The 16519-nt window shown below is 43.0% G+C and overlaps 1 protein-coding gene across 24 annotated transcripts in view; it reads left to right on the top strand.

The window, feature by feature from the left end:
• The window catches only part of LOC140516445 (uncharacterized), a 269830-nt gene that overhangs the window by 157637 nt on the left and 95674 nt on the right, over positions 1–16519 (top strand). For 22 of the 24 annotated variants that reach the window (XM_072627426.1, XM_072627411.1, XM_072627413.1 and 19 more), the window contains one exon: positions 4713–14045. The exons of the other annotated variants lie outside the window; for them this stretch is intronic. In XM_072627426.1, the coding sequence (XP_072483527.1) occupies positions 11316–12047 (732 nt within the window). In that variant the 5' untranslated portion in view covers positions 4713–11315 and the 3' untranslated portion in view covers positions 12048–14045. Of the gene's footprint in view, positions 1–4712; positions 14046–16519 lie in introns of those variants that run through there. 24 annotated transcript variants of the gene reach the window in all.

The following is a 16519-nucleotide window of genomic DNA, read 5'->3' as shown; positions in this document are numbered from 1 at the left end:
AACTATTCTGGAGAGTAATATCGAACTCTGCCCAAAGGGCTATAAAAATGTGCATATTCTTTGACCCAGCAATATCACTTCTAAGGTTGTATCCAAAAGAGATAATAAAAATAGCACAAGGACTCACATGTACAAAAATAGGAGCTCTTTTCATAGTGATCAAGAATTGGAAAAATGAGGGGATGGTCATCAGCTGGGGAATGGCTGAACTTGTGGTATGTGAATGTAATGGGATATTATTGTGCTATAAGAAATGATGAAAAACCAGGAAAGACTCTTGACGCTGAGTGAGAGGAGCAGAACCAGGAGAATATTGTACACAGTAGCAGCTACATTGTGCGATGACTAACTTTGATAGACTTAGTTCTTCTCCCCAGGGCAAGGATCTAAGACAGCTCCAAGAGACTCATCACGGAAAATGCTATCTGCACCCAGAGAAAGATTTACGGAATCTGAAAAGATATTTAAGCATATTTTCTCTCTCTTTTTTAGTTTTATTTTGTTTCTTCTTTCTCATGGTTCCTCCCACTGGTTCAGATTCTTCTTTATAACAGTGTGAAAACATGTTTAATATAAATGTATATGTAGAGCCTATATAAAATTACAGGCCATCTTGTGGAGGAGGGAGGGAAGGGAGGCAAAGAAAATTTAAAAGGCAAAGATTTATGGAAGTGAATATTGAAAACAAAAATAAATAAGTAAATTGAAGAAAATAAAATAGGAATAAACAAGAGTGTCTAATGTAGAGGAGACTGGGAGAAAATTGAGAGGTACAGAAATTGGAAGGCGCATTAGGCATGAAGACTAAGTTTTGGGAAGGGACGTGTCAGAGGGAGGAGAAAGACAACAGATAAAGAGGATTTTGGAATTTTTGAAGATGGAGCGGGTATATTTGTGGAAGATAATAAAATCAAGGTTATGGACAATTGTTGGGTAGGACTAAAGTGGGACATAACAGTAAGATATGAGAAACAAGTAGGCTCAGGAACAGAATGGTCAAGAGTGGTTGAGGAAGAATTAATATGTAAGATGAAGTCCTCTTCTATGAGGCCAGGAGTTGGAGAAGGAAAAAGATAAATGTGAGCCATTTATGAAATTCATTGAGAAAGAAGGGGGAGTGACTAAGGTCTGTCCAGCTACCAAGATTCTGATTGGGTGGTAGATGTGAAAAGCATGTACCTCAATGGAGGAGACTTTACTGAGGGAGAGATTTGGGGAGAAAAGAATATTCCCACTCCCCTTCATAGACATGTGAGCTGAGGGGGATGTGTAAAGGTAGAGTCAAGATTAGAGAACATGGTCAGGAAGACTATGAGGAGGGAACCAAGTTTGAACTATAGCTAGTAGATGGGAGCAGTGGGAGAGGAAAAGATTTAGAATGAAGGAAAGTTGGTTGTTTGTGGAAAAAGCATTTCACTGGGTGTATTGGAAGGGGTGAGGATGTTTGATTGAAGCTTTGAGGTTGGAAGATTGAGGGACAAAAGAAAAAGAAATAAGATGATAGATTCTCTGTGTAATTAATTAAGTGATAGATATTTCCCTAAAGGGATTAAGACTCTTTGGGATATGTACAACATGACAAAGTATAAAAAAATTCATCATGGAGTGGAATGTGCCACTGTCTTCCCAAAAAAGACTGGAGATCTGATTGAAGAAAAGGTGCAGTGTGTGATGGGACACACATGGTCAGATTCCTCTTGAGATAGGAAGAAGTAGTAAGTTATCTGAGCTCCGATGGAAATGAAGCATTCTAAAGAGGCAGAGGTGATGAGGGCATGCCTCTTAGGTATGAATGATTGCTTTTACAAAGGAATGTAGATGAGAAATAAAGTATCATCTGAGAAGAAAGAGAAGACCAGAATCTTCAGACCACAAAGTATGTGAAGAGGAATAATATCTATGATAGAAAATTAGAAAGGTAGAGTGGAGCCAGGTGATGAACATCATTCAGTGACAAAAACAAAGGTCCATATAGAATCCTATATGTCTTCAGCAGTTTCATAGTTGATTGAACAGAGGATGATGTAAATAGGTGTGGGGTTTGGAAAACTGTGGATCTGAGTATATGGAGGATTGTTGATTAGCGAGAAATTATGGAGGTAAATAAGTCAGAAGGCTGGTCCAATTGCTAAGATGACAAAATATGAGATTACTTGAGTCAGTGAGTCAATTCAACATTTCCTAAACATGTACAATATAATAGGCAGTTCACTAAGCATTGGGCAACTAAATACAAGTGAATTATTATGTAAATTGAGAGATTAATATCCGTACCACTTGAACTAGGTATTCAATTACTGGGTATATATTCTTGGGTACACCAAGAAAGCCATTGATCAAAAGAAACCCCCATATACATTACAATATTATACTTTTTGTGATAACAAAGAATTGGAAACAAAGTAGATGTTCACTGATTGGGAAATGTTTAAACAAATTGTGGTGCATAAGAGTATTGGAATGAAATTGTGCTGTAAGACATTATGTATGTGATGAACAGAAAGACGCGTGGAAAGATCTACATGAATTGATGCAGAAGGAAGTAAGCAGAGCCAAGAAAGCAACGTGAACAATAACTACAACCACAGAAATAGAAAGAACAATTTCTCTCCTACACACACAAATTAAAAGTGAGTGTTACAGAAGCATAAATATCAAGGATAACACCAATAAGACACGTAGGAGGACACCCTTAACATATCCATTTATGAAGGGTTGAAATCCATAACTGTTAGACGTTGTACAAATATTTAGATTTTTCCAATGTATAAATTAGTTACGATGATTTATTCGTTCTTCATTTTTTTATCTTAAAGAAATACTATTTACTGTATAATGGTGGATGTCTGGGTGGGGATAGGGATGAGTAGTGGGGATAATTTTGATGATATAAAAAAATAAGACATCAATAGAGACTTATGGTAAAATATTTTTAAAAATGACTCCCAGACTATGACTTGTTAGATTTTCTCTATGACTTCTTAAAATAATAGAGTTCTGTGGGGGTTGGGAAGTGATACATATCATCATATGTATTGAAATGTAAAGAGTTTATTCTTGTTTAGATCCTTATAATTTTTCATTAATTTTTACCGTGATATGCTCGTCTGTTCTTCAGTCTTTGTATATTCAAGTTTCTATACAGCCCTGTATTTTGCATCAGGAATTCTTGGAAACCCTCTATTTCATTAATAATTCTTTTTCCCCTTGTCACACTAAATCTGCAATTAAGGGAAACCAAGGTATAAAGGTCATAGTATAATCTATCTATTGTTAGGCTTAGCAATTAGCAATAATGGAGGTAAATGATCCCTCAGTGATCAAAGACCTACCCCTACAATTAGATCACCCATTTATACAGTATGAATTTATAAGCTCATTACATAATGTCAACTGGTGCCAACTAAACTTAGACTGTGATTGGTCCATAATTACTCTGACTTGCAAAGTGATCTTCCAGACCTCGTGGTAACAGGGGCACAGAGGTAGCCAATATCCTTAGAAAGTCCCCAGTTCCCATGCTCTGTACTACAGAAACCCAATGCTAGGAAAAGCATTCCATGACCAAGTTGAATCACCCTTCATTCATTCATGTTCTGTATCTCCTTCAAGTGGCAGATTCACTCATAGTGATAAGTATACTCTCCCATCAAATATTATACTACTTAAAGTTACATACATAATCTCCTATGAAGTATCATACTACCAAGGCCTCTGCAAATTTTTCCAAATCTAAGACTTTAGAAAGTGGGTACAGTGGCTATTGATATGAATAACAAAACTTTTAACTACTAACCAATGAATAATCAATCATCAGTGTCATACTTTATCTTTACATGTGGTTTTGCTGGGTGAGGTATTCTTGGTTTTAAGCCTATTTTCTTGCCTCCTATGTTATAATACTCTACATTCTCCACTTTTATAATAGTGGCCATTAAATTTGGTTAATGTTGATTGGCTACTTGGAATTTCATTTTTTTTCTTGCTCCTTGTAGTATTTTTTATTTAACTAAGAAGCTTGGGATATGGGTGAATGTGTTCTAGGAGTTTTATTTTGGGGTGTCTTTCAGAAGGTGGTTGGTGGATTATTCTCATTTCTAAATTGCGTCCTGATTGTAACATGTCTGATCAGATATACGATTTCTTGAAATATAATGTGTGACTCTATCCATGGTCATGGTTCTTAGATAATCTATTTGTTCTTATAAGATGTCTCTTTGATCCGTTTTCCAAGTCAGTTGTTTTCGCTATGAGATACCTTACATTTTCTTCTGTTTATTTTTCAGTTTATTTTTGCTTTTGTATTAGTGTATTTTCTTGTCTCTTAGGACCATTATCTTCTTATTTAGATCATCCTAATTTTTACAGGTGGTGCAGTGTATAGGCTACTAGCTGTGTGACCCTTGGCAAACCACTAAACCATGTTTTCATTTGTTTCCTCATCTGTAAAATGAGCTGGAGAAGGAAATGGCACACCCCTCCACTACCTTTGCCAGGAAAACCACACAAGAGGTCCAAAACGTCAGACATGTCTGAAAAATGTCTAAACAACAACAAAGTTTGACAAAATTTCTGCCCAAAATCTATTTTATTTTGAGGCTTTGTCTATAGAGGTTTTGAAGTCATTCACGTATTCTGAGTTTGCTGCTTGAGCATCCCTGTCATTCTAATGCCCCTTTGTGATAGGATTCTTTTGTTTCCTCATTCTTCAGGCCCTCCTTCTGGATTTTGAACTTTTTACTAGTGCTTGGATTTCTGGACTTGTGGAGAAAATGTCTGGAGCATGTTTGTGTCCTCTTGCATCGTGCTGCTGCTTCCTTAGGGTATTGAGTGGTACGTTATTCCAGCATATCAGAAACAGCACCTGAAAACTTTCCTTTTCCTCAAATGTCTGTCTGATCTGAGTGATTCTGAATCATGCACTGTGGGTCTGACCTCTGAGATTAGTGCTCTTGGTTTCAGGTTTCAATCTAATTCAACTCCCTCTGGACTCAAGCCACTATGAAGTAGCTGGAAAGATCTACAGATTCATGATGACAGAACTTTAGGATCCCCTTAGCTATGGTTTTCTTATTTTGATTATTCAACGACAGTCTCCAAGAATGATTGGGCAGTGGATCTCTGAGCCTGATCTGCTTCTGGGGTCAAAGTCTCCCAGTTTAGGGTCCAAGAAGACTCTTTACCTTAGTCTGCCCCTTCTAATTAAGAACAGGTCCCTGTCTCCGTCTCTCACTGGGTCTATGACCTAGCCCTGAGTAGCGAGGAGCACAGTCTTTAGTGGGACCATGATACTCCCATCTGAACAAGGACAAGGCCTCTATGTAGGCCTGAACAGTATCCCTTCTCACCCTAGTGCACAATTATCTACACGCTGTCATGGAGCCTGAATGATAGAAAATTCCACAAAGCTTAATAAGGGCCAGAGTCTGTCTTCGTTGTCCCCAGACCACTCAGTCACAGCTGACCTACCCTGCCCTGAGCTGGAGAGTGACTCAATCTGAAGTTGTTCTTGTATTTCACACTCAGTACTCAGGCTGGCACATTTTCTATATGTTTGTGGTTCTTTCATGGGGTCGAGCTTGCCTGTCCTTCTTCCTGTTGCTCTATTATCTCAGCTGGTCTCTTCTGTTCATATTCCTATAACTCTATCAGAAACCTCCTTTCTACTCTAGCAATAGTAGAGAATTGATACAGGAACACTGGAATAATTGTTAATTATCTGAAAAAAAGCACCTCCTCATGTTTGGTTTTGAGATAATCAGAGTCCAAGAGGCTTACGGTATTTTGTATTTAAACTGTTTTGCCATTTCAGATGACTTTAAGTGTATTTCTCCTAAGTAATTGTTTGGATCTTTCCAATGGAGTATCTCTCCCACTTTGTAGAGGATGAACAGGGTGTTCTTGGAGAAGTGCTCGATGTTCTCCTTTCCTGTGGCTTCCACATGGGCTAGCCATTATCAAGGAAAAGTTGCTGAAGCCCATATGTGAAACTCCTTCTAAGTGATGGCAAAGGCTGGATTTGGGGCAGCAGAGACAGGCATGAGAGCAGCTCCACTTTCATGTATATGCACACCAAATTCAGCTTGCATGCATGTTTTGTACATGCACATATGTATTTAAGCCCTGTTTATTTCAGAAGAAAAAGTGATGGTAGTCTACTTTCTTTGTATTTGTTTAGTCTTCTCACTCCCGGATTAGTTGAAATAGTTATCTCCTTCTTTCTTTTCCCTCTTTCCTATTCAGGCTACTTATTCCTTTCCCTTTTCTTTATCTTTTTTCTCTTAATATAATCAGAATACACAACACTAACTTCAAGTTCTTTTTGTCTCCTCTGAGACCAATGAATACAATAGAGTACTGAGAAGATGTGTATTTTTGTCACCATTTGAATATAAATACTTCATCAGTTATCCCTTCCATATGCTCAAAGCATATATTTCTCCATTTTTCTCTTGACTCCAATGTTGAAGATTCAAAGTATCTACTCAGGTGAAGAACATTCTTCACGAATAATCAGAAGTCTTCTATTCTCTTCTATAACACACAGCTCACAGGGCTATTGCTAATGTAATGTTCTTCATGTAGTTTTGTTGTTAATAAGGTTAGTACCATAATATTTAAACTGGATTTCACCACATCAACTAATTAGTGGAAAACCAAATCTCTGAAGCTATATTAGGCCTTACTAAATGGTCCTAAGTCTAATCACTAGCATATCTGAGCAACCTTACCTTGGCAACCTCTGCCAAGTGAGTTAGAACCAGGGAGGCAGATCTACTAGGAAGAGCCCCTGGTCCTGCCCTGGTGATGAGGTCTATTCCAGAATTGCTAAGGGATAAAGTTTCCAAGCACTAGATGGCGATGTAGTGCTGCTTAGACAATAATCCTAAACTGATGAAATGTACATTTGGAGTGAGGTACCAGGAACAAGATGAACAAGGAGACCTTGCATTATTTAATATGGATGATCATGATATGACTCTTGTTTAATATTTTCTGGTCTTCTGTTTACCTGCAGAAGTATATGCCCAGAGTCAAATGTGAACATGTCCGTGAAAATGGGGGAAATGTGATGGGAAATATTCATCTTTCATTTCCTATTACTATTTGCCTATCTATCTATCCATCAATCTATCTGTCTATCTGTTTGTTTGTTTGTTTATTTATTTATTTTTGGTAAGGGAAATGAGATTAAGTGACTGGCCCAGGGTCACACAGCTAGTAAGTGTCTGAGGCCAGCTTTGAACTCAGGTCTTCCTTACCCTAGGGTTGCTGCTCTATTCACTGTGCTACTTAGCAATTTTTAAAAAGAAAAAAAAAACCTTTTACATCCTAAAAGAATACATAAAATTTTAACATGTGAAAGACTTATTTCTCTGCCACTGGCATACTTTCATCTATAAAAGCCTCTTTAGAATCCTAATTGTTTCTCAGGATTATTTTTCCAGCTCCTGAACCTGTGCTTAAGCCTAATAAAACCTAAATTTTTGCCTCTCTAATTTCAACATTGTGGTAGATTTATTTCAGCAGTACTAATCTACCATGCAATCTAAAAGCGATCTTTTTCCCATAACAACATTAACAAGATGTGGATATATAAATTCAGAATAAGCAGGTGAGATTTGAACCCAGGCCTCCTCATCCTAGGTCCAGAACCCATTCTATGATTCCATACTGCCTGTCCTAGGTCCCCCAGTCAGCAGGGCTTCCCTTCTCCAATATAACAGCACAGAGAAAGGTATTTACTATTGTAGCAGGAAGTGACTGCCAGCTTCCTTTCCCTTTTTTGTTGGGTAGCCTCCACCAAAGGGTTCCTAGTGCCCTTGGCAGCTGGGTCCTAATGGAGTACCAGACCTGGATTCAGCAAGGGCTGAGTTCAAATCTGGTCTCAGACACTTAATTAGGTGGTGACCCTGGGAAAGTCACTTAAGCTCTGCCTGCCTTGGTTTCCTCATCAATAAAATGGGGATCATAATAGCACCTCCCTCCCAGGGTTGTTGTGAGGATCAAATGATATACTGATGATAAAGTACTTATCAGTACTGTCAGTGCTTTATAAATGTTAGCTGTCACTACTATTACTGCTTTGTACTTGTTCAGTGCTTTATAAATGCTAGCTACTACTGCTACTTGTACTACTACTACTACTACTTTGTGGTTGTTCAGTCATTTAGGGTTTTCTTGGCAAAGACACTGGAATGGCTTGCCTTTCTGTCTGCAGCTCATTTTCCAGCCGGGGAAGTTGAGACAGATATTAAGTGCCTTGCCCAGGGTCCCACAGCTAGTAAATGTCCAAGGTTGGAATTTAAACCCAGGGAGATGAATCTTCCATATTACAGTCCTGACCCTCCATCCATAGGACCACCTGGTTGCCCTAGTACTCCTCCTCCTCCTCCTCCTCCTCCTACTTCTCCTCTTCCTACTACTGTCTTGAGGACTGAGGGCAATTTGTATGACCTGCTGCCAGTGTAGTCTGTAGGTATATGAGTAATGTGTGTGTGTTTGTGTGTGTGTGTGTGTGTGTGTGTGTGTGTGTGTGTGTGTGTGTGTGTGTGTAGCAGCTGCAGGAGTGAGGGGCGGGAGTTGGAAAGGCAAATGTAAAAGACTGAGTTTTCCCCCAACCTTCCAAAAAGCCAGAGTGGGAAAGTGTTAACCTTGGGGGTAGAAACCTGCGCCCTGAGTCAGGGAAGAGGTGAATAGAGACCAAAGCTAGTTAGAAGTCAGAACTAAGGACCTCTGCCTAAGAGGGACAAGTCAGACAGTCTTGAGAGCTACCAGAATGACCCATTGCTGGGCCAACCACACAGGACTGTAGGCCTGACAGAGCTGGTCAGGGCACACAGGCTTAGGGGAGAACTGCTGAAACACAACACTGGCCCACCTCATTAGGGGCCGTTGCTCCTAGAGAAAGTAGGGGGATGTGAGTGAGCATCTCACGCTGGAGATCAGTGCATGCATGCTTCCAGGATCTCTGTGTAGGAAGACGAGGTAGGGGAGGCCTCCAACCCAGGGTTATGGCCAAGAGCAATGCGGCTTTCTCTGCCTCAGGGTCTCTACCTGCTGCACCAAGGCTAGATGGCCTCCAGGGTCCCTGATTCTATATAATGTCCTTGCAAATATCCGGTAGCACCCCCTTTTTCTTGGGCCCACAAAAGTTGGAGGGAGTGCGCATGGGACAGGATGTTAGACCCCCTGCGGGGCCACTGCAGGTAATAACTAGAAGCTTTAGAACAAGGTTGAGTGGCCCTTACAGACACTTGGGGAGACCTCCCCACATTCCTAAGAGGAAATCCCCAGATGAACTAGGCCCAAATCTTACGGGGTCAGAGTGTATCAACACCAGGGCAAAGGCAAAACTCACTCTTACTTGATTTCATAGCTGGGTGTATCTCTGGGGTCTATTGGCACTCACAGAACAATAAACACACACATTTTTTTTATTTTGAAAAAACTCAATGTATTTTCAGCATCTGAACATTTTCATCATCTGAAGAAGGAACTTAGACATCTGTCAGTATAGAAAATATTTTCTTATCATGTAAATGTGTATTGGAATCAATTGGGGCACAGAGATAAGCAGGCAGAAGACATCCAACGTACCAGATAATCCAACACTCTCACCCCCTATGCCCTCCCATTAATGTGATGACATTCTTGGCACCAACAGTCATCAATCAAGGTTTTTGGACACTCAACATTCACATAGGTCCTAAGTGCTGAGATTTAAAAGCACAGAACCATCAAAATATGTATACCTTTTTTGGGCAGGAAAATCAGTATATTTTGGGACACTTGTAAAAGTCCTCTGAAGGAGGAACTTTGCCTCAATGCAGATGGTGTTTTTTGTCTTATCACTCAATTACACATTGGAGTCCACACAGCAAACAGCAGAACAGTTCAATAATGGACACAGAGGGACAAAGCACGTGGGTGGTCATGTTGCAAGAAGGAACAGGTAACCATTTATCTGGTTATCCCGGACTACCCTGTTAAAGTGGCAGTGTCGTTGGCACTGACAGTCTTCCCTCAAGGTCTTCTGTCTCTGAGCAGTCCCACAGGTCCTAAGTGCTGGAGCCAAATGCAAAGTCCCCGGCATGCCATGTGGTCTTCCAGGCAGGCGGGAAGAGTCCCACTCAGCATTCCAGTCTCTATGTCCATTGCTGCAAGCACTAGTGACTGTTCTGCAAGAAGAGAAGAGGCTTCCTCCATGGAAGAAGTTAAGGAAAACATTAAAGAAACAAACATCAACCCCCCAAAGCACATTACAGGAACAGATCATTTTGGCAAGGTATGGGCTGATACAGCCAGTCTACTGGCACCAGGAAATGCTCATGCAGCAGGAGCCCAAACCAACATGCCTTTATGCAACTACTTTCAGATGGTCCTCAGAGGCAGGCTTGTAGTCGCTGGTTTCAAAAAACAGCAGAGAAGAGTTGTGGGCCAGATAATCTAGGAAATTTTGCAAATGGCTCAGCAGCACATTCATGCTGCTGTCATCCAGAGTAGTGCAGGTGAGCATTGGGCCCAGATGCTCAAAGAGGCGCAACAGGTGGATACCTCCATAGAGCTCGCACATCTGGCTTGAGGGGTAGCTGACCACCAGTTCATCATACTGTGGCCTCTCGAAATCATAAAGCAGCTGGGGGCTTAGGAGTACATTAAAGTATTCCTTGAGCACAGCCACCAGGCCCCAGACAGCGCAGCTTTGATCTCTAGTGCAGTGCTTCCGAGGGAAGGTGGCATATTCATAGAAGATGGCATCTGCGCTGACCTTGGCTGGCAGGTTGCAGAGCATCTTCCTGAGGGTCACCATGTCCCAGTCTAGCACGAGCAGGGGCCTCAGGGACATGGGCAGGTCAACCTGGACTTCACGTCTGCCTGGGGTGGCATCCTGTTGGGGATCCTCAGCAACAGCTTGGCAGCTCGCTCCCCGTGATCCGGACTCTCCTTGTACCTTTTCAGAGCAGCTTCGCTTGGGGGGTGGTGGTGGCATCATTCCAGAGGTGCTCCCTTCACCTGGGTCGTGGTGGCCGTGACCACGACAGGTGCGGGAGCGTCTGCCCTTGAGGGCAGCCTGTTCCTGCTCTTTCCTGGCAGCGGACAAGCGGATAGCTTTGTTCCTATCCTGGTTCAACTGGTCCCGAGAGTAGCGGAGCACCCTTTTCTGGGGGATCCACTCGTACTCCCAGCAGGCGAGCGGCTCTTGTGGGGCTTCTTCGGGAGCAGAGGATAGTGGGCCACTGGTGCTGGCTCCCCCGACTCCCTGAGGAATGGGCGCGCTGCTCTGGTTTCTCCCACAGGGGGCCTCATGAGCCATGGCGCCCCCTAGGGAGCTGCTACTGGTGCTGGTGCTGCTGCTGCTGCTGCTGCTGCTGGTGCTGGTACTGGTGCTGGTGCTGGGGCCTGCTGGGCTGGTGCTGGTGCTAGTGCTGGGGCCTGCTTGGTTGGTGCTGGTGCTGGTGCTGGGGCCTGCTTGGCCGGTGCTGGTGCTGGTGCTGGGGCCTGCTTGGCCGGTGCTGGTGCTGGTGCTGGGGCCTGCTTGGCCGGGGTTGGTGCTGGTGCTGGGGCCTGCTTGGCCGGTGCTGGTGCTGGTGCTGGTGCTGGGGCCTGCTGGGCCGGTGCTGGTGCTGGTGCTGGGGCCTGCTTGGCTGGTGCTGGGGCCTGCTTGGTTGGTGCTAGTGCTGGTGCTGGGGCCTGCTGGGCCGGTGCTGGTGCTGGGGACTGCTTGGCTGGTGCTGGGGCCTGCTTGGCTGGTGCTGGTGCTGGTGCTGGTCCTGGTGCTGGTGCCTGCTTGGCTGGTGCTGGTACTGGTGCTGGTGCTGGTGCTGGTGCTGGTGCCTGCTTGGCTGGTGATGGTCCTGGTGCTGGTGCTGGTGCTGGGGCCTGCTTGCCTGGTGATGGTCCTGGTGCTGGTGCTGGGGCCTGCTTGGCTGGTGCTGGTCCTGGTGCTGGTCCTGGTGCTCGGGCCTGTTGTGCTGGTGCTGCGCTTGGCCTTGGCACTAGGCGCTACTGACTCAGGCTCCTGGGCTGAGCCCGGGCCACAGTAACGGTGGGCCTTCCGGGACTTGGCACAGCGGGGGCGGGTCCCAGTCGCTGGGCTGTCCCAGGTCCCATGTGGGTACCGTACCAGGTATTTCACTTCCTTGTCTTCCACCATCACTTTGATACAGTGGCCCAGGCGCATGGTGGGGCCACGGAAGATCAGCGCCGGCTCCTCTTGTGGGAGCTCCTGGGCTGTCTCCCTCTCGGATGCGGAAAGCGCCATCCTGACTCGCAGGTGCGGGCCTCGAGCACTGGGGCTGGTGGCGCAGCTTCAGCAGGAGGGCCTCACGGCAGGAGGGCAGGACGGGAGGCTGGCCGGACGGGAGGCGGGCCGCCTCGCACCTCCTGAGGTCTCGGGACTACCCCCGACTGGCTAGAAGGAGGCTGCCCCTTCTCGGCTCTGACTGGAACGCTCGTGCTCTCAGGGCAATGAGACTGGAGGCTGAGGCCCACTGCAGACAAGCTCCCAGAGCGTGGCTCTTTCCAGGAATGTGACTGGGAAGAGGAAGGAGAGCCGTTGGAGGCTCCTCTTATGGGCAGGGGAGCGAGGCTGTAAAGGGCATCAGCCAATCATCTGGCGCTGCTGGGGGAGGGGCGGGGACTGAGGCCAGTGGGGGAAGGGCGTGTAACGGTCTGGCCATCTGGTGGGGCGGAAGCGCCTCTCTGACTTCGAAAGTCAGCTTCCTGGCGGGGCCGTCCCCTCCCCCACCTCAGGTTCTCCATCTTCAAATGGGGAGCATGGGGGTCATGACGCTGAAACCTGCTCCGTGGCTCATACTGTTTTTTGTGGGGGGACGTTAGCAAATTTTGAAATCACATTGCATTTCTGTGTTAGTTTTTTTTCTTTGGGAATTGGTTTATGTCTTGCTAAATTTCTTTTTCTGATACTGAGTTATTTAAGCAATCTAATTCTCTTTTCTTCATCTGGGTATTTTATATTTTTGTAATTTTGCATCCATTTCCTCTAACTAGTTATGTTAGTAAACGACTGCACAAAATAGTTTTTAAATTTTCTTCGGAATTATTGTGAGTGTTTCTTTTGCATTTTTGATAGGAGCCATTTGATATTCTCCTCTTTGAAAAAATCAGATGACCTAACTACTTCTTCATTTCATAATTTTTCAATTTTAATTAATTTTACTTTTCGAATAACCAGTACTTTAAATCCATCTGTCCTTCCCAATACTCGCGCTTCCCACTCCCCAGTTGAGTAAATTTTCAAAATGAAAAGCATATCCCTCAACACATAAGCACATTTTCTGGAAAAGAAAAAAAGTTCCCCCATTAGCCATGTCTAAAAACGTAGGCCCCTTTTTACCCTTTAAGTTCACCACCTTTCTGTCTGGACGTTAGCTGCAGGTTTCCTCTTTCTTCATAAGAGGTTTCTCATTTTGTCATCATAAACTCTTTCTGTGGATCCCAACGGTACCTTGTTCCTTTCTCCTCTAATTTGTTTATACTTTGACCTTGTACATCTGAGTCCTGCATCCATTTGAAGCTCTCCTTGGTGGAGGCAGTGAATGTTGGTCTACAGCTCAGTTCTGTCAGGTTACTTTCTAATTTTTCCAGAAGTGTTTGTCAACTAATGAGTCCTTCCTCCCACAACCTGGGACCTTTGGGTTTATCAGACAATTTGTTTCTGTAAGCTCTGTAACTAAACTTTTCTGCTGATAGACATTTTTTAAACCAATATCAAACTGTTTTATGATTACCGATTTGTAATAAGGTTTGAGATCCAGGAGAGATAGGCCTCCTCACTTCCCATTTTTCCATTATTATGCTTCATATTTGTGACTGCTTTGTACCTCCAGAGTGATGGTTAAGTTATTTTTCTAGCTCTACAATGTATTCTTGTGGGAGTTGTATTGGGACAACTTGGAATAATTATGTTAGTGTTGTCATTTTTATTATATTAGTTCTACCTACCCTTGAGCAATTAAGTATTGATACTGATTGTTCCTGACAATTGTGATCTATAAATTAAACTGCTGCTTTGACCCTCCTGCCAGTCTTTTCTTCTTGTCTCACCCATGATCCCAGGTTCTTACTGTTCTTTTTAATCCCCCCTTCATGTTCCTCTCTCCAGCATTTCAGTTTATTTTGCTTTTGATTATTCTCTTACCTATCCTGCCCCCTCTCTTAAAGTTACTCTCTGGTCTTCTCTTGTCACTTACTATTTTCCTTTTCAGTGTATTGTATTTCTATACTGAGATCTCTCTCTCTCTCTGTGTATGTGTGTGTGTGTGTGTGTGTGTGTGTGTGTGTGTGTGTGTGTGTGTGTTGTGTTTGGGGGTGGGGTGTAATTGTGTTTAACTCCCTTTATCGATTTCAGATGAAAGTGAAGTAAAGTTTCTGGTATACACATTTCTCCCACCCTTTCTTCCATAGTTAATTACTTTTCATCTTATTCCTCCATTGTATACATGATGGTGATTTCCTTTTCCTTTCCTTCCAAGTATAGTGTCCCCTTTTTCTCCTATTTTTACCCCTGACACAATCAAAACAGAAGACAACTATCCAAAGGTCCTCTGTCTTATTTTCCCTTCTTGTGACCATTAAAGATGTTAGTATTCCCATTCCTTCTTCAGCATGTAAACAATTCCTCCTCACATAATGCCCTTTCAATTAAACAAATATGTGGACCTTTCCATGTTTCTCTTGGCTCTAATATTTCCATTTCAAAATGTCTACTTGGGTGTCAAGACTTTTTTGATCTTAGTCTTTAGGTGGTCTGATATTTCTTAGATTATCTTTCCTTGGCCAGTTTCTGGATCACTTGTTTTTCATGTTGTTTCTTACATTTTCTTATTATTTCTTTGTGTTTCTTTTTACTATTCATTTAGTTTTGCGTGTGATTTATTTCTAATTAGTTCCTTCAATTAATAAGTTTCTTATCCTATTTAGTCATTGCTTTCTGTTTGATGCATTGTGATTTCCAGGGAATCCAGCTCTTGCCTAAGTTATCAGTTCTCCTTGGCTTCTATCCTCTCTATGGATTTCATTATGCACCTCTTCTTTCATTTCTTCCAAGTATTGTTATAATCCTTTGGACCAAGACATTTTCCCCCCTAACACTTCACTTACAACAACATCACTCGCCTTCTTCTTCCTTGGGTTTACCTGTTGGGCCTCTCTGCCTTCAAGGTATTTCCTTACAGTATTCTGGTGAGTGGGTGGGGTTGGTTTGCTTTTCTCAGCAGCCTCAGTAGAGGAGGAATGCGGCTGTGCTCAGGTCAAACTTCAAACCAGCACTATGGAACATCATGAGCAGGCCTTTCCTGGTTCTGAGTGTGGTCAAGAAGAGGCCCTTTCTTCAAGGCACTCAGGGCTGCTCCTGTGCTGGACTCTGCCCAGAGACAGAAGCCTTATGCCAGAGGACTGATGTTCTCTCTCATTCTACTGTGCTGCTGAGCTCAGAGGTCACCCTACTCCTGAGTTCTGCCTAGGGCCTCACACTGTATTTTTTTTATAACAGCTCTGTGGTTTTTTTCCTGTGATTTTAAACTTTTTATCGATAATTTTTGTTCATTCACTACCCTTATTTCTGAGTGAATTGTGTTTGACAAATGTAAAGAAGCTTTTAGGATCAGAATTCGTTATTTGGTAGAAATTTTTGGGACAACTGGAAAGCAGTCTGGCAGAAATTGGGCATAAACCAAAATTTCGTATTGGTCTCAGAAAACAAAAGAGGTGGTCATATTTCAACTCAGGATGCTATCCCTTGTAACAATGAAGAAAACGAATTGCATAAAAATATTTGTTTATCACACTTAATATCTGAGTCTAACAGGTAATTGGAAGGGGGTAAGGTTTTATCCAGCACCTACTGGGTGTCAGGTATTTCAGTGTTCCACACTCATAGTTTGTGGCTTTAGGAAAGAAGACAGGTAAATGCATTTTCTCATCCCTTCACTAGGGTTAAGCTTGCTCATAATTATATAGCTCTTTCTTTTCTTCTTCCTTCTTCTATCACTGTGGTCACTGTGTATATTTTTTCCTGGTTTTGACTATTTCCCTCCCCATTTATTCCCATGAATCTTCCCTTGAAAGGCTTGAGATTTATCATCAGCTTTAGATCTGTCCATCTTGTTCCCCCCAACAAAAAACCACACACTCCTCACTGTGAAGCACCTGAATTCTATCTGCCAAAAATGGGGCAAGTAAGAGGGGGAACAGTCAAACTACGTTTTAAAAGTAGAAAGTATAATGGTGCATACATATTTAGGGCAGTTACTTCGAATGGTCCCTAAACTGTAAAGGGAAGCATTTCTACGGTACCTACTATGTGCCAGATACTGTGCTAAGAACTTTCAGGTTTCCATCCCATTTGATCCTCACAACAACCCTTCCAGCTGGGTATTATTATTATTCCCATTTTACAGTGAAGAAAACTAAGCCAGACAGGGGCAAAGTGACTTATCCAAGGTCACACAGCTAGGAATCTTACTGTAATCATTTGCTACTGTGTGTTGCATGT

Source organism: Notamacropus eugenii, chromosome X (assembly GCF_028372415.1).
Source record: "Notamacropus eugenii isolate mMacEug1 chromosome X, mMacEug1.pri_v2, whole genome shotgun sequence".
Lineage (NCBI taxonomy): Eukaryota > Metazoa > Chordata > Mammalia > Diprotodontia > Macropodidae > Notamacropus > Notamacropus eugenii.
This window is presented reverse-complemented; position numbering and strand designations above follow the sequence as displayed.